The sequence below is a fragment of the Oreochromis aureus genome, linkage group 3 (assembly GCF_013358895.1).
Source record: "Oreochromis aureus strain Israel breed Guangdong linkage group 3, ZZ_aureus, whole genome shotgun sequence".
Taxonomy (NCBI): Eukaryota; Metazoa; Chordata; class Actinopteri; order Cichliformes; family Cichlidae; genus Oreochromis; species Oreochromis aureus.
This window is the reverse complement of record NC_052944.1, coordinates 93,081,565-93,105,884: the sequence shown is the minus strand read 5'-3', so window position 1 is coordinate 93,105,884 and position 24,320 is coordinate 93,081,565. Positions and strand designations below refer to the sequence as shown.

Sequence of the window (24,320 nt, the reverse complement as noted above, 5' to 3'; positions counted from 1 at the left end):
AAACAAGCCCCACTGTGGGCTGTGGAGCTCCATGTTTGACACGGACACACAGGTCAGAGCTGCTGCTGCCCTCTTTAATGCTTCTTATTCAGACTCTTTCACTCATCAGTGTCAGAACTCAAGAAATATTCCAGCTTTTTAACCTTAAAAGGTTTTAATGTTAGAAACAACAAACTGGACTGAAATCAGCTGTAAACAATCAAACAGGTACAAACAGCTTCTCAGTAACAGCTGCTTAACATGAAGGTTGTTCTGTGAAGAACATGGAAGTACAATGTGTGATTATTTCTGAGGGTGCACGTTTAAACTGATCCATTCAAACATTAAAGCTTCCCACAGCCTGATGAAGGACACATGGAAATCACTGCAGTTTGTCTCAGATCAAAGAGAAATGAATGTGATTGATCGATCGGTGTTCTTCGTGTGTGTCTGTGAAATTACAGCAGTGTGAGCAGAAATTAGCAGCAGATCAGAATCAAGCAGAGAAAATATTTAAACATTTCTGCATCACAAAACTTGAACGTTTGAGTGAAAATGTTAGTTTGCACTGTGGTAACTTTACAGCCTTTCATGATGTCACTGAGGTACGACTTCACAACTGAACATGTAAAACATTTTCACCCAGCAGAAAATGTGTGACTCTGTCCTGCACTTCACATTTATAAAAGTCAGATCTCAAATTTATGAAGGTTATGACTTAAGTGAAAGTTAATGACAGGTTATGATACGACTGTAATTTATTAAAGCTATGCCATAACTCAGATTATGTTATTAATCTGTGGCAGATCTTATTACTGCCTCATGAGTCAGATTTCAACAGGACGCGTTCAGTTTAACTCTCTCATCACTGTAAAGGCTGAAGATTTAAATTATAATATAATAATTATAATTGTTTTATTTTTATAAAACATATTTTAAATGTAAACACTTTTATAATTTCACCATAACAAAGTTCACTTCCTGCATGAAGGTGATCACAGCTCCATGAACTATTCACACAAACATCACTGAGCCTCAGACTTTCTTTAACAGGCCTGTCAGACCACAATGATCCAGCTGTTTGTGTTCATGTGGCACATTTATACGTTTTATTTAAAATCTACTTCACACACATTTTATTATCTGATATCTGCGACACACGGAGACTTCCTGTTAAACAGAAAGTACACTTTGTGCGTGGGCGTGTTTGGGAGCTGCAGGTGTGTCCAGGTGTGGGTTCGTTGGGTCAGCAGAGGATTTAACGGGACTTTGTGTCGGTTTGAGTTGTTTTAAAGGAGGATGAAGACGCTGGTGGTGTTCCTGCTCCTCATGAACGGTAAGAAAGTCTCTGTTTAACCTGCAGCAGCTCCGCAGACAGTCCTCTGTGACCGGAAGTGCTACACTCAGGTGCAGCTCGCGCCTCTGACGTCATGGAAATTCACACAGTGTTGGAAATACAGATTTAATGATGAGGCTTTAATAGTAAAAGTATGAGGGAAGGTTAGAAACAGACCAGACTAACAGACTGTGGACTTTGTAGTCACAGATTGGACACTTCCGGTATGGCAGAGCTAGCTAACCATGCTAAAGTAGCCTCGTGTCTGCGCTGTTTCCGGTCTGAGCCGAGCTCATTCAGCCCTCTGAGCTCCGTTTCTCCGCACTAAACACAGCACAGGTGCACCTGATCACCGGTGCTGCAGGATTTAGACATACTGGGAGGCTGACGGGAGCACTGGTGGCTGTCAGTATTTTTCAAAATATAATAATGTTTTTGTGTTTGTCATCTTTTCCAAAAGAAATACAAAATGATGCTGATTAATAGTTCTGATTATATCCAAAAAATGATGCTGATCAATGAGTCTGAAAGATCTTCCACTAGATTAAATTTCTCTGTTTTCCATCCATGGAGATGATCTCCATGGATGGAACACCTTGACTTTGTCCCCTTTACTCTGTCGGGCCCCTGCTGGGGTGTGTGAGGCACCCTTGAGTCTCAGGACTCTGGCCCTGGTGCGTGGTCTGCTCTGGCATAGCCGGCTGCCGGTGGAGCCTGCGGGCTCGTCGCCGGGGCCCCCTCGGGCTTCTGCACTGTGTCTGCCAGCTGACCCCCGTCCAGGGGTCTGCTTTGGTCTTTTCTGAGTAGGTAGTGTGATTGCCCCTGCGGTGAGCCTCTGGGGGCATCTAGATGTCTGGGCCTGCATCTCCTCCATGCTTGCTTCATCTCCTGGGGGGGGGGGCTATGGCTCCACATACCCACTATTAGACACTATTAGGTAAAATCTTGTGAACACAAGCTCACACACACGTGCTCACAGACACACTATCTTGGTTGGCTGCTGCCTCTAAACATATCATGTAGTCCTGTGTGCTGCTCAGTGTGTCTTATAAGCAGGTTTGGAGCAGAGCCTCAGTGTTTCTTTCTCTCCCTCTCCTTCTGTAAACTTTCTCACCAATTTCTTTCTTTTTCTTTTCTTCAGACGGTCTTTTCTGTTCTGATAGTAATATCTCAAAATAAAAAATCCTAATAAATTTCTAATAAAATATGACTGATAGCAAAAGCAGTAATGATGCACTTTGGAAAATAATTCTTTTGGGCATTTTTTTGGCCTTCAGACAATAATTCTCATTCTCGTCTTCTCCTGTGCAGCTACACTGCCGGACAGGACAGGCAAAAAGAAGAATATAATAATTAGGGCTTCAGTGTTAACGCATTAAAATGTGTAATCCGTGTAAGGAGTTAATCGGTGTTAACGCATTTAAGCCCCATTAAGGCGTTAATGCCATCATCATGACTAACGCGATTAACAATTAAGCCATCTGACCGCAGACTGACTCTAAATCCCTGAAATGTCTCTGTCAATGAATTTCGGGCAGTTTGTCTAAAGCTTGTGCAGAAGTCCCCCTGCTGGCTGAGCCCCATCCAGGGGTCTGCTTTGGTCTTTTCCGAAAGAAAAGAGAAAGACTGCAGCAGTCCAGGAGTTTGGTTAATTGTCTTTAATTAAGTCCCACAAAAGATTGTTTACATGAAAATGTTTGTGAGGCTTAATCTGAATTCGGTGCAGCCAAACTTGAACTTCTTGTTTTATAGTAAACAGCACGTGTGACTATAAACATGGTTTTCTGGAAACAGAAACAGACAATTTTATAATTAGTAGAGTCACAGATAACTAGGAAAACAATCACAACACGTCATCTACTCAACACAAGCAATATCTCACAATGTCCACAAGGGGTCACTGCAGACCCAACATTGGCTAAATAGCACATGTCTTACAAGTTGCTAATAGTGAGGCATAAATATGGCAGCTAGCAACAGTTAAAGGAAACCATAGAAAAGTCCTTTATTCCTCATCCCGCTGATTGTAGTCATTGCAGGAGATTACAGCCAGATTATAATCAGTATCATGTTAATGAATCTGCCAAAGTAAGAACACTTACAGATTCATCAACTCACTCAATCACACAAAACTGCATTATAGCTGCGTTACAGCAGCTCCTTCAGTCATTCCCACTCTGTGTGCTGAGCACGTGACCACTGGTGCGCTTGTTTCCTTTGGGTGCGCTTGATTCTTGCTTCTAGACATCCTGAGGCCAAGTCAGAGCAGGAAATTTGAACAATGTTTGTATTTTTGTGCAAAGCTAACTGACCCTTGTGCTGTATTAACATAATGATAAAATCATATCAGTATATGTGAGTACAAACTTTAGTCTAACTTTTATTCTAATTGTATTCAGCTTGAACCAGAAGAAAAGAAGGAAAATAAAACTATATTTCTATTTCCTGTTGCTACATTGTAGAGGCGACTTTGCCTCTAAACAGGAACATGTGTACAGTCCTGCATCAGCAGCTTCATTCTTATACAGACCTTTCTACTCTGTTTGTTAAACTGAGCTCTATGTTTGCTACATAGCAGTCAATGAATCCAGTTTTTATACCACAGTTAAGTTAATGTAGTTAAATCTGTGTATTTGTAACTCAAATATTCAGTGATCTGTTTTAAACAGAAACCTGACTTTGACATATTTAAGTTGGTATGAACACAGTCAGAGCTGCTGCTGCTTTTATTGTTCTGTTGCTTTTTAAAAGCTTTCTGTGCAAATCAATAGAAATATTTATTGTTGCATTTTAAAGCTGACAGCACAGCAGCAGCATGAGGAGAAGAGTGTTTGCTCAGGAAATACACGGGTCCCTGAAGAGTTCAAACAGGAAATATTCCTGCATTAAATCTGCAGTTCAATCATCAGCAGCTCTCAGGTTGAATCAAAGCACAGATTACTGTCAGTGTCATCTGTCACCAGGCAGGTTTTAACAGGCGTGTAAGCCACATATTATTATAACACCCTTTTATATTTGTATGATAAACACATGTCATTTAGTTGTGTTTGGTCTTTTAACTTGTGCTCAGTTTGCACAATGAATTCATGATGGAAATCTCTAATAAACTATCAAAATAGACACTATTTTCCCCCCAACACACTCTGTCGGGCGCTGTTACCTCCATCCTCTGGTGTGTTGGTGGTTCTTGGTGCTTGGATGTGTACTGGCTAATGGCTGCTTGGTGGGGCCTGGCCCCCCTGGCTCTGTCAGGCCCCTGTTTGAGGGTGAGAGGGCCCTGTGTACGTGTAGTTTTGCTTTCAGTGAGTCACATTCAGTGTGTGCAGCCAAACATGATGGCAGACTGCCACAGATCACTTCTGAGGAAAGAGGAGGCGTTCAGCTTCCTCATAGTTTCACACCTGCATGAAGCAGCCTCACCCTGACAGCTTCAAATCACTGTGTCAGCTGATCACTTCCTGTCCTGTGATTGGCTGAGCTTCAGGCCTTCTCTCAGTCAAACTGGAAACAGGGATTGAGACAGTGTGAGGGTTTGTGCAGTGCCACAGTGCTGTAATGAATACTGTAGTGGAAGAAGTTCTTTCACACTCTTCATCCTGGAGCTGCTTTAGGTCCATGATCTGCATGGAAACACATCTATGGAGAGGAAATCCATTTCACAGCTTTAAGAACACTTTCAGGACTTTTACTGTCAGAGCCTCAGTGTTTTTAACCTTTATTGAACACAAACAGTTTACAGAAAAGTATAAATATGACAGATGAAGTCACACAGTGCAGACAGCATGAACAACACACACAGTCCTCGAGGGTTTACTGAATTACAAAGACTCTGTTTTTGTTCTCAGAGGCTGAGCTTCAAGTTATTTATAAAACGACTGAAACAAGATTAAAATGTGTTAAACTTTGGTTTTAGGTGGTGAAACTGTCAGCTGTGGATGTGACATTCACCATAAATGAAAAATAAATCACCATCGTCCTTGGTAAAGATGGTACAAAGAGACAATAAAACCTGTTTTATGAACAAAGTTCATCACATCAGTCCAGCAGAGAAGCATCACTGTTTCAGAACGAGCAAAGTCAGCTGCAGTTTATATGTAAGAACATCTTCACAGCTGTGGATCATTTAGAGTCACCTCTGAACGTTCAGGGTAAAAACTGTGACTGTTTCCAGTTAATGTTCAGAGTTATTGATCCAAAAGGAAACGAGGCACAGTCGAGCTTCTGAGAACGATGTTTCTGATCAGTTGGTTTGATAAAAAGTCTCTTATTTTTATATTTGTTCTTCCAGATGTGATTTTCATGGGATAAGAATTATGTAAATATTGTGTTTGTACATAAGTGGGCAGCTTAGTAACATCTGTTTGTGAACATAATCATTTCTACTGAAGTTCCACCTTAATACAAAGATCATCCTCTGACTGAATGAAAGAGAAGAAGAGGTGTAGCGTTCACAACAACATCTGAATGCTACACATTTCATATTTAAAATAACTCGACAATAACAGCAGTCTGTACCTGGAGAGGATGACGTGTGTCTGATCACAGTCAAATCAAACGTCACATTAAACCTTTGAACTTAAACTTAACCTAATATAAGCTGTGACAGACATGGACTGTTTAGAGCTCTGATGATCAGGAAACATCTTACTATAAACCTCCAAAGTTTTAACTGCAGTGAGAGTAGAAATGATGTTTCATGGAAACTTAGGATCAGAAGTAAAAACACTAAAGATGTAAATATAATCCAGGCTGCTGCAGAAGGTGGATTTACTTTGTTCTAGTTTAATGCTGCAGTGATGATCCATGGATGCTTTTATGTAGTTGTTCTCATCATTAACACAGCTCCATCTACAAACCACTGATATATTTTACAAATGAGGAAATGTAGTGAGCTGAAAATGCTGTGATTTTCCGAAAAATGCATCCCAGAAACACACAATGTAAACAATGGCGTAGACATGAAGTGATGATGATGGTCCTGATGTTTCTGAACAAGAAACGGAAGAAGCAGAGATTCTTGGTTTTTCCATTGCTCGGGAAAAGGCAGCAACACTGAGAATTTCCTGGTTTTCCTGTTTCTGTCTCATTGTATATTCAGCAGGCAGCACGGTGGTGCAGTGGTTAGCACTGTTGCCTCACAGCAACAAGGTTTGACTCCACCATCAGGCCTTTCTGTGTGGAGCATGTTCTCCACATGTTTGTGTGGGTTCTCTCCAGATACTCTGCTTTCCTCCCAAAGACACACAGTCAGTTGGGTTATTGGATGATTCTAAATGTCCATAGGTGTGAATGGTTGTCTCTGTGTTTTTCCCTGAGACTGCTGACCTGTCCATGGTCTACCCAATGATAGCTGGGATAGACTCCAGCTCCCCCGTGACTCTGAACTGGATAAGTGGAAGAGAATAGATGGATGGATGTTCAGTACCAGTGCACATTTTGAGCTATGAGTTTGTTGCCAAATGCAGTGATCTGATTGGCCAGATCTGTTTATTTGCAAGCAAAAAATGTGGACTCTAACCTCTGAGTGAACTGATGCAGAGTTCATGTTTCTGTCTCTGTGTCCTCAGTTTCCCAGCATGCCTCGGCTCTGGAGGTGTATGAGGGGGTGGAGTCTGTCCTGCTGCTCTGCAAGGCCCCTTCTGTACCTCTGGACCCCACTCTGGTGTGGACTCGCCACGACCTCAGTCTTCCAGTCGTCCACCAGCGTAGCCTCACAGGAGATGAACTGACAGACCAAAACCAGCGTTACAGGAGAAGAACATCCATGAAGACAGACTCTCTGAGGACCGGAGACTTCAGCCTCACTCTGAGGAACCCCATCACCTCTGACAGCGGCACCTACACCTGCACCATCACTGCATTTGGAAACACACGGACACTGACAGCAGTAGAGCTGCAGGTCAAAGGTCAGCAACACACCCAACACACCAAGTAAGACTTTTGACTGTTTCGTCTTTGTTGTAGCTGTTTACACAGATGTTCAGGCTCAGCTGTCATCAGACTGTGTGAACAGCTTCAGTCTTCATAGAGGACAAACCTCCACTCTGCTGTTTACCTACAAAGCTGAGTTCAGCCTCACTGTTCATAAATGTCCTCACACATTCATAAGAACTAAAGCAGGAGGTCCAAACAGCTTCAGGTGTGAGCAGCACAGAAAGGTCTGACTTACAGAGACACCAAAGACAGCAACAGGAAACAGACGATTATCAGACGTTAGAGACTTTAAACCAACATCCAAACTCCCTCTGCTAACATTAGGTTCTGACGCTGTGGCCATCAAAACTGATCATAATGGCTCTCTATTCTATTCTATTCTATTCTATTCTATTCTATTTGTTTTTTTTTCTGTTATGATCTTTAGTGTTGAATTGTGTTCTGTTGTATTATGTTGTGTTCTATTTTCTTCTATTCTTTTCTTGCTATTTTGTTCTATTGTTGTAGTTTAATCTTTTCTGTTCTATTCTGTTGTGTTCTGCTCTCTTCTTTTCTCCTCTATTCTGTTCTTTAAATTTAAATTTTAGTTTTAGTCTAGTGTAGCTGATGCAGAAACAAATGGTGTTTAAAGTGTAATCCAGCATAATTTATAAAAGGCAGAACAAAGTGAACAATCAGATATTGAGTAACTCTTCAATAATTATATTTTCCTGCAGTTATGTTTAAGACAGTTTACTTGGTATTGTTCCCTCGTGATTCTTATGCTGACAAAATCTATAACAAATGGTCTCTATTTAGTCATGTGACCTGCACACAGCTGATTCATGTTTGTGTCTCTGTGTCCTCACAGTGTCCCACCCAGTCTTCACCCTGGAGGTGTACGAGGGGGCGGAGTCAGTCCTGCTGCCCTGTCACATCCCGTTTGTATCTGGACCCACCACAGTGGTGTGGAGCCGCTACGACCTCAATCCTCCAACCGTCCACCAGCGTCAGCAGGAAGAGGACGAGCTGACAGATCAAAACCAGCGTTACAGAGACCGAACATCCATGAAGACTGACGCTCTGCAGACTGGAGACTTCAGCCTCACTCTGAGGAAACCACACATCTTTGACAGCAGCAACTACACCTGCACCATCAGAGTGACGGAAGAAGAACCCAGACTGACAGATGTTCAGCTGCAGGTCAAAGGTCAGTTTGTCTGAACATTAAAGCTGATGTTTTTATTTGACAGGGAACTCATGGTGCTCAGAAACTGCCTGATGGAGATGATATGAGGGTCAGACTCATTCATGGAGCAGAGGATTGTTTCATGGAGCAATTAGGTTTTTTGTTTTCTTCATTTCAACAGTCTGTAGTTTTATGTTTGCAGCATTTCAGGATCTCAAATTAAAATTTATTGTACAAACACATAACGCATGTTATAGTGTGACTAATAAGGATCTGACCACTTTCTGCTAAAATGAGCCCTGAGCCTTTAGATGTTGAGACGACTTTGATAGTTTCCTGGAACATGAGTTATTCAGACTGATGGTGTCTTCATTGCTCTTTCAGTTTGGGTGGAGCTACGTTCTGACTGATTTAGAAGAAATCCATCCTGCTGACTTCATTCTTTAACCTGTGAAACACTCAGCAGACCTGTTACAGACCGACTCTTTTTGGATCAGAATAATCGTGTTGATGTAAACCTCGTTCTGTTCTTGGTCTCACAGAGCCGTACACTTTCCCAGCTGAGGCCTCGGTGATCCTGGCTGTCCTGGCCGTCGCTGCCATTGTGGGTCTTGGAGTGTATTTATGGAAACTCTTCTACAGAGGTAAAAAAAACCAACTTTATTATTTAAAAAAAAATAACTAAAAATGATTAAGACTATTCACCTTTATACAAAGGGACTTTCTGGCTGGTGTGCTTTTTAAAAAAAAGAAAACACTGTATGCTCACAACAACTTTTCCTCAAGCATTAAATTCAGTTTTATTTATACGGCGCCAAATCACAACAACAGTTACCTCAAGACACTTTATATTGTAGGCAAAGACCCAACAATAACATCTAATCTTTAGCTAAGCAGATAAACATCATGCTCCACATTGGTAAATATATTTACATTTAGGATTTGATGGCTGCAACATAAGTTTGGGCGATATGTAAAACTTTTCCGACAATCGTCAGTCCAACAACCGATGATAGGCGATATATTCGCGCATGTGCAGACTCTTTGATGGGTGGAGCAGTGTAATCATGCACGTACTGATTTGCATATTTAAAACACAGAAGTCCAAACATGGACGAACTAATTGCCAAATTGCACACTGGAGGAGAAGCTGCAGATAGAAATGGATTGTTACCTCAGCGAGGAGGTCGTAGACAGAGAAGAAGATCCACTGGCTCTGTGGAAAATGCATGAAAAACATTTCCCATTGATGTCACACATGGCACAGAAATATCTGTGCATACCAGCCACAAGCACAGCTTCAGACACGTCTTCAGCACCGATGGTAATATTGTTAACCACCTGCACACACGGCTACAACCTGATAAAGTAAACATGCTCGTTTTCCTGTCAATGAATTTATGAGTTTTGTTTGGAGGGAATATTTTACCTTCTTTTCTTGTGTGTTTCGGTATTAATAAAGCTACTTTTTGGATTATTCATTTATATATTTATTTATTTGAGATGTGCCAAATTGCACAAAACACTTAACTTTACATCAGAGATTTTTTTATGGTTGCTGGAAAAGACATTTTGGTTTTTAACTTATTTGTTGTTTGGTCGAGTGTGTGAGACAAACACTGAACGGCCTGTAAACACGGTTATAGTGGAAAAAGAAGCCAGTTTCTCTTTGTTTCCACCATTGTGGATTTTTTTATTTAAATAAAATGATTTTGTTTTTTCTGAACATAGACTACTGCTGTTCTTTCTTCTGTTATGAGTTTTAATAAATGAATCGCTGCTGCATTTTGCGCACTGTGAAGAGGGTGAAGTTAAAACAGCGCTATTATTTTTCTGTTGACTGCTTCTGTTAGCTTCAACCAACATTATTAGCAAACTTACTCATGGCAAATAAATAGATAAATCGCCCGTGTAAAAACGATCGACCATAGGCTCAGCCTCACTTCTCCTCACATTCTGATCTAAGGAGGTTGTAGTCTTTCCAGTTGGAAATGTTCTGCACTCTTTGCTGATATAAATCCAAGGAGCTTGGAAAGAAAAGGGGCTGGACTTCTTTCACCTCTCATCTGAGAAGCTTCTTCAGTTCTGAGACCAAATGGTGCAGTCCTGGATTTGAAGCCCTAGTGGGAGTGTCCCTTATGAGTGTCATTGATCCATTATTGGTCATTGTGAGAAACCATTGTGAGATCTTGTCTCACCCTATCATGTGAGTTATTGACCTCAATAGGTCACATGATAGGATGAGGCAAGGTCTAACAATGGTTTGACCCAAAACCTATGCTGATAATGACCCCCACCCTTTTTCATACCTTGGCTCATGTGATGAGTCACATGATCAATAGTGGGTCACCCTCTTAAGGGACACCTCCCACTAGGGTTTAAATATCTGGGACTCTCCACCTTCGTAGAACTGAAGAAGCTTCTCGGATGAGAGGTGAAGAAGTCCAGTTGCTTTCTTTTCAAGCTCCTTTGATTACTACGACCTGGATGACTGAGAACCTCCACAGACTTACTGAAATAAAACTCCTCTTCATTGTGAGCCATACATTTTCAATAGGAGATGGATCTGGACTGACAGCGAGATGTCTGTGGCGTCATAATGTTGTAGCCCATGCGGAACGTGATCTTTCATTATCCTGCTGAATAATAATCTGTCCGGGGAAGGATGATGTGTCTGTCTACAATCCTCAGGGTCAGAGTCAGTGGTTCTGTCATGAGTGCAGCTTAGCCATGTCATGGACACTGACGCATCCCCAGACCATAACAGGTTTTGCACTTTTCACAGATAACAGTCTGGAAGATTTTCATCTTTGGTACAGAGAACTGTTTTTTTCTCCAAAAAACAAGCTGAAATGTGGACTCACCTGATCACAGCACACAGTTCCACAGTCCTGCAGTCCATCTGAGTTGAGTCGATGTATGGCTTCCTCACAGCGAAACACAGTTTCAAGCTGCATTTCTTGAGGGAGCAACAGACGGTCTTAAGTGACATTGGTAATGAAAAGTAATCCTGAGCCTGCTGTTTGTGACACTATGGTTTCTTAGGCAGTGCTGCCTGAGGGCTTCAAGATCACACAGTGGTTTCTGACTTCATCCTTTGTGCACTGAGACGTCTCTGAATTTTCTGGATCTTTTCACAATATGATATTCTGTACATGCAGAACCTCCCAAGTTCTCTGCAGTCTTGCATTGAGAAATGTTACTTTTGGACTCAGTAACAATCCATCCATCCGTCCTCTTACACTTATCTGATTTTAGGGTTGTGGGTGGGGCTGGAGCCTATCAAAAGGACAATAACAATCCAACCATCCATTTTCTAATGCTGATCTGGGGCCGCGTCGTGGGGGCAGCAGCCTAATAGAGAAGCCCAGACCTCTCTCTCGGCCACCTCCTCCAGCTTGTCTGTGGGAACACCAAGGCGCTCACAGCCCAGCTGAGAGATATTATCTCTCCAGCATGCCCTGGGTCTACCTCAGGGCCTCCTCCCGCTGGCACATGCCCAGAACACCTAGGAGGTGCCCAGGGGGCATACTTGTCACGTTCCAGAACCTCCTCAACTGGCTCCTTTCGATGTGGAGGAGCAGCGGTCCTACTCCGAGCCCCCACGGATGCCTAAATTCCTCACTACGAAGTAATTGTCCCGGATTGGGCACTCTACCTTTTTTTCCGGCTGAGGACCATGGCCTCATATTTGGAGGTGCTGATTCTGATTCCTGCTGCTTCACACTCAGTTGGGAAATGCTCCAATGTGAGCTGCAGACCGCCACCTGATGATCAAGGAGGTGTTTAACTGCCTCAGTGACCTCATCCCTGGTGATAGACGAGTCATCCCCCTCGGCCCCAGACTCATGATCCCCAGTGTCTCTTGGAATGCCGGATGTATTTCATGGACCGGGGCCTCTGCCAGGCGCTCCCAGTGCACCTTCACTATATGTTTAGGAGTGCCAGGTCTATCCAACATCCTTTCCCACCACCTGATCAGTTGACAGCTCAGCCCCTCTCTTCACCTGAGTGTCCAGAACATTTGGCTGCAGATCTGATGATACTAATACAAAATCGATCATCAAGCTGCCCAGAATCTCCTGGTGCCACGTGCACTTATGGACGGCCTTATGTTCTAATATGGTGTTTGTTATGGATGCACTGTGGTTTGGACAGAAGTCCGGTAACAGAACACCGCTCAAGTTCAGATCAGACAGGCTGTTTCCGCTAATCACGCCCCTCCAGGTCTCACTGTTGTTGCCCACATGAGCGTTTAAGTCTCCCAGTAGGACGACATAGTCCCCAGTTGGAGGACCCTCAGGTAACCTGCCCTTTGTCTGGTCCCTCATCCAGGACCAATTTACCATAGGAGACCCCGACACCATAGCCCCTGGGATCCCTGGGACACACAAACCCCGCCACCACGTTAAGGTAGCGATTGACAGAGGGGTTAATAACAATCCTTCTGTGAGTACAGGTACACAACCCATCCTTTCCTTACTTTGATGGATGCTACTTTTACAGCTCACCTGCCACCGGTGAGCCTGGTTAATGTAGAGTCTTCCAGTCTGGTGTTATTTGACCTTTCTGTACAGTTTTGAGTCATATCTGAACTGCCTTGTAGCTTTTACAGATTGTTGTAGCCATCATATTCTAAATTTGTGCATATTTATTAAATACAATAAAGTTATTTAAACAATTCAAAACCTTTCTTTAGGCATTTATCAGTTAAAGGTTCACATTAATTAACAGAACACAGAGTTTTGGTTTTATTGGATGATGCAAAATTTCTCACCTTTTCCAGAGGAGGTGTAACTGCTCCTGTTATTCTTTTGATGTTTAGAGTAGAATAAAGAGCCAGGCTCCAACTGATGTTTGAGCATGATATACACGGCCAGCCTGCTCTTTCTGGCTCGAGTCCTCAGTCTCTGGCAGGATATGCACTTAATTGAACATCCGCCAAAAGCATGCGCACCACAAGCACAACTGTCAAGTCCACCATTAGGTGGAAACAACACAACATGAAACCAGATTAAACACCCAATTTTGAACATTGCAATCACATAATAATTACATGTCAATGCGACAGCTGCAGGAGGGGTTTGTACCTGATAAATAAAATCTATCACAAAAGTAAAACTGAAATAATACTCAGGCTTTTACATTTACCATTTACATTAAATCAAAGTTTTAATTCATCAGTATCAGTCTGACATTTTTAGTTTGTGTTTATCATTCATGTATGCTGCTCTGCACAACTAAAAAAGAGACAAAGATTTTTATTTTACTTCCTCTTTTCATTCAAATGTTAATTCTGTTGAATATTTTAGTCAAAGAAAATGTTCTTGGTGCTGCTGCTGTCTGTACAGCTCATGTTGTCCTTTGTTTTCCTCTCAGTCCCCCAGGTGGAGGTGGATTCAGGGGTGGACTCTGTTCAGCTGGCCTGCAAAACCACACATCACCTGCCTGAAGACGCTAAAGTGGAGTGGAAGGACAGTAATTTTGAAAAGGTCCACGTGTATAAGAACGGCTCTGACCAGCCTGAAGAACAGCACCAGGTTTACAGAGACCGAACGAAGATGAATGAAGACCTGCTGAAAACTGGAGACCTCAGTCTGACCCTGGAGAGACCCACAGATGGAGAAGCAGGCAAATACACCTGCACCGTCTACAACAAGGAGAGAAAAATCCTGCTGAAGAAAAGGGTGGAGCTGCAGTTCAAAGGTCAGTGGAAACAATTCAGTTTTATTTGTATAGCACCAAATCACAACAACGGTTGTCGCTTCATATTGTGAGGCAAAGACCCTAAAATAATACAGACAGCAGAAAACACCAACAATCACATGACCCCTATGAGCACGTGCTAAAAAAACAAAAACAAAACAGTGTATGGCTGATTCTCTGAGTTTGCTGCTCTTTATTTTTCAAATACATCTCTAATTCAGCTTTTTTTCAAGTCTCTTGTGCTGCTGTAACAAGTGAATGTCCCCAGTGTGTGATTCATAAATTCTGTGTGTAATGTCCAAGTCTATTAACTAGAAACTTCAACCCTGTTGTTACAAATATTATTGTGTAGTTCAATTTTGAGAGTTTCTTGGATGTGAAATGTCTCTAATATTTTTAGTGCCATTTTATATTCTGTGTTTTCAGACTAGACCTGTGGCAAAATCAACAGGGGAGGGGTTAAGTGTTAAGATGTATGTAACCTACTGTGCCAGTGTCCTGGGGGGAGGCATGGCTACATGGAGCTGGGAAAGGGGTTGTGGAAGTTTTGTAGTGTGGAAAGGACAGGAAGGCTTAAGTGAGAGTAATACAGTTTGTAATACACACAGATTGTTGGTCTGATCATCATCTGTCTCAGCTGTGGGCAAAAGATGACAACCAGTAAAATTCTAAAAGATAATTAAATAAAAGTGAAGGGATAAAACAAACAGTCCAAAGTGTCCAAACATTTTAAGTCATCTTTTACAGTCTGACCATACGACACACCTGCACAGAGAGACAGAATCACAGCAGTGTTTGCAGTGTGGGCTGTGAGTGAACCACAGTATGAGTGAAATCAAATACACCTGCCTTCGATTATCCCTGTCCAATCACAGCCACTCGCTCACAGCAGCTGTGACCACTCCCAAAGTAGTGGTCATTTAATAAAGGCAATTGTAGTTCACCAGTGTTACAAAGTTTTACAGTACAGAGCTCTGTAGTCCTGTAAAATCTAAGTACACTTATACAGCTGCTGTTGGAGTCAAGAGGGTAAATTTCTGCCAATTAAAAGAACTTGATTAACTGATCATCAACAATGAGCACCTTATAATAGCAGACGTTTTGGCAATTTGCTGCTGTGGAGCATTCATGTGTGTTAACACAATGCCACAGTGTTCCCAGGAGTGGACGTCTCAGCAAATTAACCCCAAGGTCAGACGGTGAGGTGCTCAGAGAAAAAGCATAAAACCAACAGAAACACCTCATAACTGCACTGATGGAGGGCTGATGATTTGGCTTGTTTTGTGAGTCGATCATGAACTCCTGTGAACCATGAACTTTGTGATATCATGTTGAACTTAAATCAAAGTGTAACTTCAAAATTTGCAGAAGTTGTTGTATCTGTGTGTGGCAGGCAGAGGTTGGACCATGACCCCCTAACAAACAAACAACTTAACCAAACAAAAACACAGTTAAACCTGACCCGGGCAAGTGGAAGTGGGCCTGTAAGGAGGACTCTCAAGAACCCAAAACAAGGAACTAGCAGTTTAGGAGGCCAACAATGTGGCCAGTGATGGAGATGAAACGGTTTAGGGCGTCGACCGGGAGGCTGAGCAAAACAATCCTGAGGAAGTGCAGGTTGATGTGCAAAATTTACAGTCTCTGAATTAGCTCTTTGACCAGCACACCTAATAGTCTTGAGATGGGTGGTGTCATTAACACAGGGGGTGGGCTCAGGATTGGCTCAGGAATAGAAAAATGCAACAACACACTCAGACTTGAAAACATCCGCCTCAAAAGACACCACATCGTTGCTTAGCTGCACAGAAACCCACTCATTACTGTGCTTAAACTTTGGAGCAGTAAACACAGTTTCAGTCCTGCTAACTCAGGAACTGAACACACGTCTTTACTATTCCCAGGCTCAAAAACAGAAATCACAGCATTTGCTCTCTTGAGCGAATGCACAGACTTACAATAATCATCTTCAGAAAACAAGGCCGGTGGCCACTTGACTCAGGTTTACAGATGGGAAAAACACACTCAGATTACCAGCAGACATGTGGCACTCAGGCATTTTATTTACAGACTCAGGGCCATGAATGACAGTTAGAAAGGTCTCTTTACTCTCAGCAGTGGAATTGAGCTAAACTTAACAAGGCAGGGGAAGGAAAACGAAACACACTGAACCCAGGACGAGAGAAAACACTGAGACACAGACTAAGACACACAGGCTTGACACTGGGACTGAGGGAGAAACAGACATGGAAACAAGACAGACAGAGGAGACAGAAAAGGGACATGGAGACAGGAGTGACAAATGTGGAACACAGAGGAGGCAGGGAACAGAACCTAAAGACCAGAAACTACAGATATAACACAAGCAGAAAAACAGCTAAAAGAACCAGAACTAGGAAACAGACACTAAACCTTAGAATATAAATTAACCCACCACCCAAAATGTAAACACTGGCTCACAGACCATGAACCATAGAAGAAGTAATTTCTACTGACAGGATGTATTGAACATTTTGGAAAGGCACTGTGAGGCTGCTGCTGCTTCTTTTTCATGCCGGTTGGCAAACAGCTTCTAGGTGCACTGCAGCCACCTTGTAGACTGGAGTAAGGATCAGACTCTACCGTACCACCATTAGATTCTTTTTGAAATACCTGTTTCTTTCAAAAATGTAAAAATATAAAATATTTTTAAAATTTAAATACCAGCAAATTCCAGCCAGAGACTGAGAAACCAATGTAAAATCAGCTGCTGATACCTTATCCCCTCATAAAATCCACCTGTGTACCTGATCCAGTATTTAAACTCCTTATCCTCAATTATTCCTGCTACTAATCCCATTACTGTCATCCTGATTCCCCCATAAAGTGCTATGTGAGTTAAAGTCCCCACAACAAACTATCCTTCCTCCCCAATGATCTAGGATCGATCGTTAGTGTATCTACAGTAGAATCACCATGACAACCATTTTAAAGTCTCTTTGTGCTGGTTTTCATCTCACATCCTCCTCATTAAATGCCGGTTTGAAACACGTAGCGAGGCTCCAAATGCTCAACCAGACCGCCGACAGGTCTCGCACGCCTCAGCTGCTCTATCGTGTCGTGAGCTCGGTTACGCCATGTCGCAAGTTTTGTGACGTGCTTTTGTGGTAGTTAATGGATCGGATTACATTTTTTATTTCTCTTCGATATCCGATCCAGTAATTTAGGTCAGTATTGGACCGATACGTAATATCGGATCGGTCCATCCCTAGTTACAACATACAAACTCATATAGCCTATCATAACTTTATCAGGGAGCACTTCATCTTTAAATTCCAGTAAAACAAATGTACTGTGCACCTTCTCTCCATTGCTGAAAGCCTGCAGTCAACTTAAGCCTGTAACGTCTCCTTCTCTAATTACTTTCTTCACTTCTTCCAGATTTTCTCCCACAGGAATCCCAGAAATCCCTCCTCTTGCTCCACTTTTCTCTCCAACAGTCTTCCTTTCCAGTACTTCTCTTTTGCACAGTACTTGTAGTTTCAGAGCTTTTTTCTTTTGTTCTGCATTTTTACAAATAATGAGCAAAATCCCATCTCACAAAACTTTGGCTACTGCCATGTCCCCGAGCACTTTTCAGTGGCTGTTTCTCACAATTATAATTTAAACCATTCTGTGTGTCCACCAAACTGGTTGAAAAACAAAAGAATGAAGGTGTTTCAACAGTCCAGACCTCTGCCTGATGAAATGCTGTGGTGGAGCTTCAGAGAGCTGTGCATAAATCAGCGCCCATGCTTTTATTTTTCCATTTATTTTCTCTAATATTGTGATTTCATTAATAAGTAAAAACTCTATCACAGTTCTTTCTCCTCATTCTGCTTCTCTTACAAACTTTTCCTCCTCCTCTGCATCTCAGTCCCCCAGGTGGAGGTGGTTACAGAGGTGAAGTCTATCCAGCTGCCCTGCAAAACTACAATTCACCTGCCCAGAGACACAAAGGTGGAGTGGATGGTCAAAAGCTCCAAGAAGGTCCACGTGTATCAGAACGGCTCTGACTGGCCTGAAGACCAAGACCAGAGTTACAGAGGCCGAACAGAGCTGAGGAGAAACCTGCTGAAAACTGGAGACCTCAGTCTGACCCTGAAATACCCCACAGACTGGGACACAGACACCTACACCTGCACCGCCTACAACAACAGGAAGAAGATCCTGATCAAGAAGGAAGTGGTGCTGAAAGTCAAAGGTCAGTGCTGTAGATTCAGGTCAAAGGTCAACAGTGCACCCACTGGCTGGATGCAGCTTGTATTGTGGCTCCTCCCCCTTGACCTCCTTGATAGCAGTCCTGAAATAATTCAACAGATTTAAACCAAAACATAAAATGAGAAACCATGAGTGAAACAAACAGTATGGTGGTGCTGATCATTGTTGCCTCACAGCAACAAGTTCCTGAGGTCATTTCCACCACCTGAGTGGGGCCTTTCCCCCGACACTCCTCTCTGTGTGCTGTGAGTGTCTCTCTGTGTTAGCTGGGATAAGGAGAAGAGGAAGAGGATGGAGGCTGTTGAAGGTCTCTAATGTTGCGTTTTGTTCCACAGTTTAGGAGCAGCTGCAAAGCCCTGATCTCCTCTGTGTTTGAACCTGATCTGGAGACAGTGAGAACCAATAACTGAGGGCAAAATAAGGACACTCAAACTAAAAGCATCTACAGGGACGACTTTATGTTAAAAACACCAAACCATGAAGCACTGGTGCACCTGACTCACACAGACTCTCCTCCACACTGTCCTCAGTTATAAAGTGCTTTACAAAGCCAAACATTATGACTAACAGCTGGATTTTCCTGTTTCAGTGCAGCGAACTAACAATGAGCCAACAAGGCCTCACGTAACATCAGTCAGTGAGAGTTTCACTGTTTCAGCAGCTCTGTTCACTCACACTTATTAATATTAATGCTCATTACAAATGTTACAGCAGCTGATCCACAAATCTTTGTCTGTGTTAATAAAGTTGGATCAGTTCAAATAGTTTGTTGCTCTGCACTTGAAAGCAGCAGTTTTCTAATGCACCACCTTCATGTTTCCTTCATATTTGAATCCCCTGTAGATACTGACAGGTAACCATGTCACACAGAGCTCAAGCCTTTGAATCCAGCTGTGATTGTTGATTTTCTATTGAATGGACTTTTTCAAATCCAGCTGTAGGCCTGTGTTTGTGAGCTCATTAACAGCTGTTTATTTAGAGATACGTGGTCCTCACAGGACAGCCACTACAAACATATGATTTTATAGAATATGATGCATTACTGCAGATTCAACACAATAGAAAGGATTTGAAATGAGCTCAGCCTTAAACATGTGCAGCAGTAATATTGATCCATAGACACTGATGGGAACATTTTTCTGCACAATAAGTACTTTGACTTTTCAGACTTTATGTCCAATTTGCCAGTACTGCAGTTTTGTGTGTAGTGAGGTGTTTTCATGGTGTTTTATTGGTGCTTTTACTAAAGGAAGGCTTCTATCAAATTCTTCCAAATGTTGTCAAACTGAGCTGTGTGATGAAGTGAGTGTGACAGAAACACTCAGACTGTGTTTCTCTGCTTCATCAAGTCAAATCTGGTCCTCAGAGACTGAATAAAGTCCTGTCCCACTAACAGCAGCTCCAACAGTCTGTTCACTGCTTTCTTCCTGTCAGTCTTCATCTTTCTGCTGCGTCTCCTCTTCACACTGACCACTTTCTATCTAACAGTGAGCTCCCAGTGAAGCAGCAGCATTCAGCCTGTTAGAGTCAACACAAATGTCTCCATCCAAGCTCATGTTCTGCTTTGTTGTCCTCTCAGTCCCCCAGGTGGAGGTGGATTCAGGGGTGGAGTCTGTCCAGCTGCCCTTCAACACCACACTTCACCTGCCTGAAGACGCTAAAGTGGAGTGGATGGACAATTATACAAGTTATAACAACAGAAAGGTCCACGTGTATGAGAACGGCTCTGACCAGCCTGAAGAACAGCACCAGGTTTACAGAGACCGAACGAAGATGAATGAAGACCTGCTGAAAACTGGAGACCTCAGTCTGACCCTGAAATACCCCACAGATGTAGACAACTACACCTACACCTGCACCGTCTACAGCAGGGAGGGAAACATCCTGCTGAAGAGAAAGGTGGAGCTGAAAGTCAGAGGTCAGTGCTGTAGATACAGGTCAAAGGTCAGAGGTCATGTAGGAGTTTATTCTCTAAAAGCTTTTAGTTTGAATCTATTTTCAGTTCATTCAAATAAAATAAATTCTCTGATGTTTTGATCTAAAAGCCAAAAATGTCAGGCGGAGCAACTGTATGTTTAAATGAACAGACTAAGAAGACCATTAAAATGATCCTAACTTCAAAATAAAGCCTCTGGCATGATTTGAGTTTGGATCAAATCAATAGTTTTGTTAGTTTAGTCCAAATCAATGTAAATGTATAAATATCAATAGTTTTAAAGCTGCTGAGATCATTCAAACACTTTGATCCAGTCATTTGGATGTTGTCACATGTCAGGGTGGAGCAGCCATAAATATGAGGCTTTTATTGTGAAAATGCTGAGTGTGATGATCCAGAGGAGCCCATGGGGTGTTTGTGGCTGGATGCAAAGGTTTGTAGCTCTCCTTGTAAAGAGAAACAGCTTGAAGCTACAGAGGAGCGTCTGCAGAAGAAGACAGGGAAAGAGGAAGAAGCTGAGGCCGCTGGAGAAAAGACAGGAAAAGAAAATCAGCTTTATTTGTTGGAGGCCGTTTGTTCATCACACTGAAATATTCCCACTTTAGAGACATGAAACAAAGTGAAGTGTGGATTGATGTTTGTCTCAGTGATTTGGGCCTGGAATCATTTCTTCATCTCCCCACTTTAAGACATATTAATGTCAGCCTCACATGTCCCACAGTGGACAGATTTCTATTTCTAGATGATATTTGGAGGATTTTCATGTGTTTCTCTGCTGTCACAGCTCTTTGTGATATTTGAGCGCAGCTGTAATGTTTGTGTGGTTAAAGCCACCAGACTCCACTGACAAAAACTCTCATTTTAGCCGGAGAACACAGGGCTGCTGTGGGACTTTGTGTTTGCAAAGATTTCTATTGGAGGCATTTTTGCCTTTATTATATAGGTGCAGAGAGTAGACAGGAAAGTGGGGAGAGAGTGAGGGACACACAGGCACCTGTAGTAAGCCCGCCTTCAGCCCACCTGCTCAGCCAGGTGAGCTATAGCGCTGCTTTAACATGTTAGTGTGATTGAGAGTGAATGAAAGTGAGTGATGGAGGCAGCAGGAAACTAACAGGCTGTTTGTTCTGAGAGGTCACATGACTGTTTTTCTCAGCAGAGTCTGATGGATTTGATGAGACCATGAGAGCGGCTTCAGTTCCTCATCAGAAAGAGTCTGACAGAAGCTCCTCCTCTATACCCCAGTAGACTTCTATTAGACTGCTCCAGATTCCTGAGAGTTCACACAGAAAACTTTACAAACAGCCAAAGAAAAACTATTGAAAAGGCTTCAAGATGACAAAGAGCTCTTTCACAGCACATATGAGCCATTAAGAAGTGCACATTTGTGTTTTCCATAGTCCATCATCCAATAATATCACAGGACAAACTGTGAGGTAAAAAGCCTTCAGCTCTTTGTGAATGAAGCAAAAGACTTTGGTCCTGAGAGATGGTTCAAAACACAATTCAGACCTACCAAAGTATTATTGGTGCCAAACACATGAAGCCTTCAACTTTGTATTTGTCCAGTCAGTGTGGCAATAGAAGTCACTGTGAGGATTTTCAATGTGCTATCAAAGAGCATCCAAACAATCAGGTGAGAATGAAGAGAATTAGTGTGGATGGACAGAAAATCCATATCCAGTGTGATTTAGGAGCCGTTCATATATAATGAGTGAAATGAAAGAAGAGCACAGACAGTAAGAACATGAGTGAGCAGACATTTTGGAGCTGCTGATCCACACAGGGCTGGATGGAAGGAGTGGGAGTCCATGATGGCTCAAAGTCTCTGATCCTAACTGTTCCTGAGCCTCTCCCCCTGCCTCCTCTTTGGATCTTCTCCTCCTCTTCTTCCTTATCTGCCTCCTCCACCACTGCTCTCTCCTCCCTCATCTCCTCCTCAGCTGAACTGAAGTCAGGGCTGTAACATGAGGAAACGTGCAGAAATGACTGAGTCAGCATGTTGTTGAAGTGAGTTGAGTGATTGTGAGCAGATTAGATGTGCGAGCCTCCCTGTAGAGAAAAAGCAAATCTTCTCCAGAGTTTCCCACCTCATGTTTTCCTGTGTCACAGCTGATTGTCAAATCCTGGCTGTCACTAAATGAGTGGTCCAAAGGTGGAAGGAGGAGCACAGTTAGATTGTTCACCTCCTAACCTGTGAAATCAATCAGCTGAATGAAAACACTGTGATCCTATGAGCTGCTATCAGGGCTGCTCCATTCTCAGGATTCTCATCTGGATGATTGAAGCAGATTATTGATGAAGTCAGCAAACAGCTTTCAAAATGGCTCTTTTTCCAGGGAACTCCCTGAAATGTAAATCTGATGGAAATGAAGAAGAAGTCCAAAGGCGTGGTTAGGCCCAGACTTGTGGCTGTTTTCAATGTAAAGCCCATGTTGCAGGCAGCTGCTGCTCCTTACTGGCCCACAGTCTCCACTGATGGATGTGTCAGCTCACTTGTACTGTAGCCACGGGGAGAGCGATGGAGAGATGAAGCTGACAACCAGAGGTGTAGTGCTATTTGTTGAAGTAGCCCAGCGCACCGTGTGCCATGTAAGCACAAGTTTCCAGAGATGATTGGACTCTGAAATGATCCATGTTGGACTGAATGTAAGAACAGATCATAAAGTCCTCTGTGTGCCCGTCTGTCTGAGCATCTTCATCAGTGTGCAGCTGATCTACAGCTAATGTGCTGATTGATGAGCAGCCTGTTCATGGTGATGATGAGAAACAGATTTGATTCAAAGCACAAATGAGTGAAAAAGGAGCAGCAGCCATGATAGAGCGAGTCATCTGCTGACAGAAATAGTGGAGTGAAGGATTTGTGCAGCGTTTCTCTGTGAAAACAGCTGATTCAGATCAATGAGAGGAGGATGAAGGAGAAGCAGTGTGCTGCCCTCACGACACGTGACCATGTGAAGCTAGACAGCCAGCGAACAAAATAGATGAGATCTTCCACACAAGGCTTGCTTTTCTTGCTTTTAATGAAGATCTTTTGAAGCCTTATCCTCTCTCAAGGCTTCTCCTTTCTATTTCTTATTTGTAACTGAAACATACAGAATATGAAAATAAATTGCTAGCTAATACACATCTTAATGACAAACTTAATGATTAGCCTAGCTTAACACGTGCGTTACATTAGCATCACAGTTCACTCCATGTAAACACATATAAAAGTCATTTCTGAACACATTAATACTTACAAAGACGAACGTTTCCCAAGGTACAAGCGTGTAGGGCACTTTTAGCATGTACATGAACTTATTCACTCTTTTAATACTGCCGAAGCACTTTTCACAGCGTTCACGGAGAAAAAACGTCAAAGATAGGTTAATGATCAGAGCGCTCCCTCGCTCCCATTTCCGCACATACAATACAAAGATAGCTTGCGACTAAGACGTCTCACTCTGAGCAAATTTCAAACACACACATCTTAACTGTTTTTGCATGAATTACTTATAATATCTCTTAACTTTGAACTTATTTATCACCTTAGTTACGTAACTTAATCAGATTATGCACTAACTACTGACTTTTGACCAAAAGGCATAACACTCCCCGCTTGATATAACACATTATATCACTATAAACATCAATACAACATATTCAAACATTATTTAACATCGAAGAATATTCATTCAGTCTCTGCAAGCAAAACAACAATCTCTGAAACTGGTCTGAGAAACATTTTAACAGTCCCATCTTTTACAGTCCGCACTTCCACTTTTCGGACCTTCTTGTCGCTGCTGGGGAATGTTTTTACTGTTAGTCCCATGGGCCATTCGTTTCTGCTGGCTTGGGAGTCCTTCAGCAGGACCACATCTCCTTCTTTGACATTAGGTCTAGTCTCTGTCCATTTTGCACGACTTTGTAAGGTAGACAAATATTCTCCTTTCCACCTTTTCCAAAAGGTATCAGCAAGGTGTTGAACGTGTTTCCATTGTTTCCCAAACAACTGCCCTGATGAAAAGTTCCCAAGTGGAGCAGAC

At 42.5% G+C, this 24,320-nt stretch overlaps 1 protein-coding gene across 1 annotated transcript; it reads left to right on the top strand.

Moving 5' to 3' along the window:
• The first annotated feature begins 1,174 nt into the window (after positions 1-1,174).
• On the top strand, positions 1,175-21,540 carry LOC116333230. The gene is made up of 8 exons (XM_039602956.1): positions 1,175-1,315; positions 6,883-7,221; positions 8,100-8,438; positions 8,960-9,061; positions 13,797-14,123; positions 18,016-18,342; positions 19,939-20,214; positions 21,449-21,540. Exons 1-8 carry the CDS (start codon positions 1,279-1,281, stop codon positions 21,538-21,540), a joined length of 1,839 nt encoding a protein of 612 aa, XP_039458890.1. The 5' UTR covers positions 1,175-1,278.
• The last annotated feature ends 2,780 nt before the right edge of the window (positions 21,541-24,320 follow it).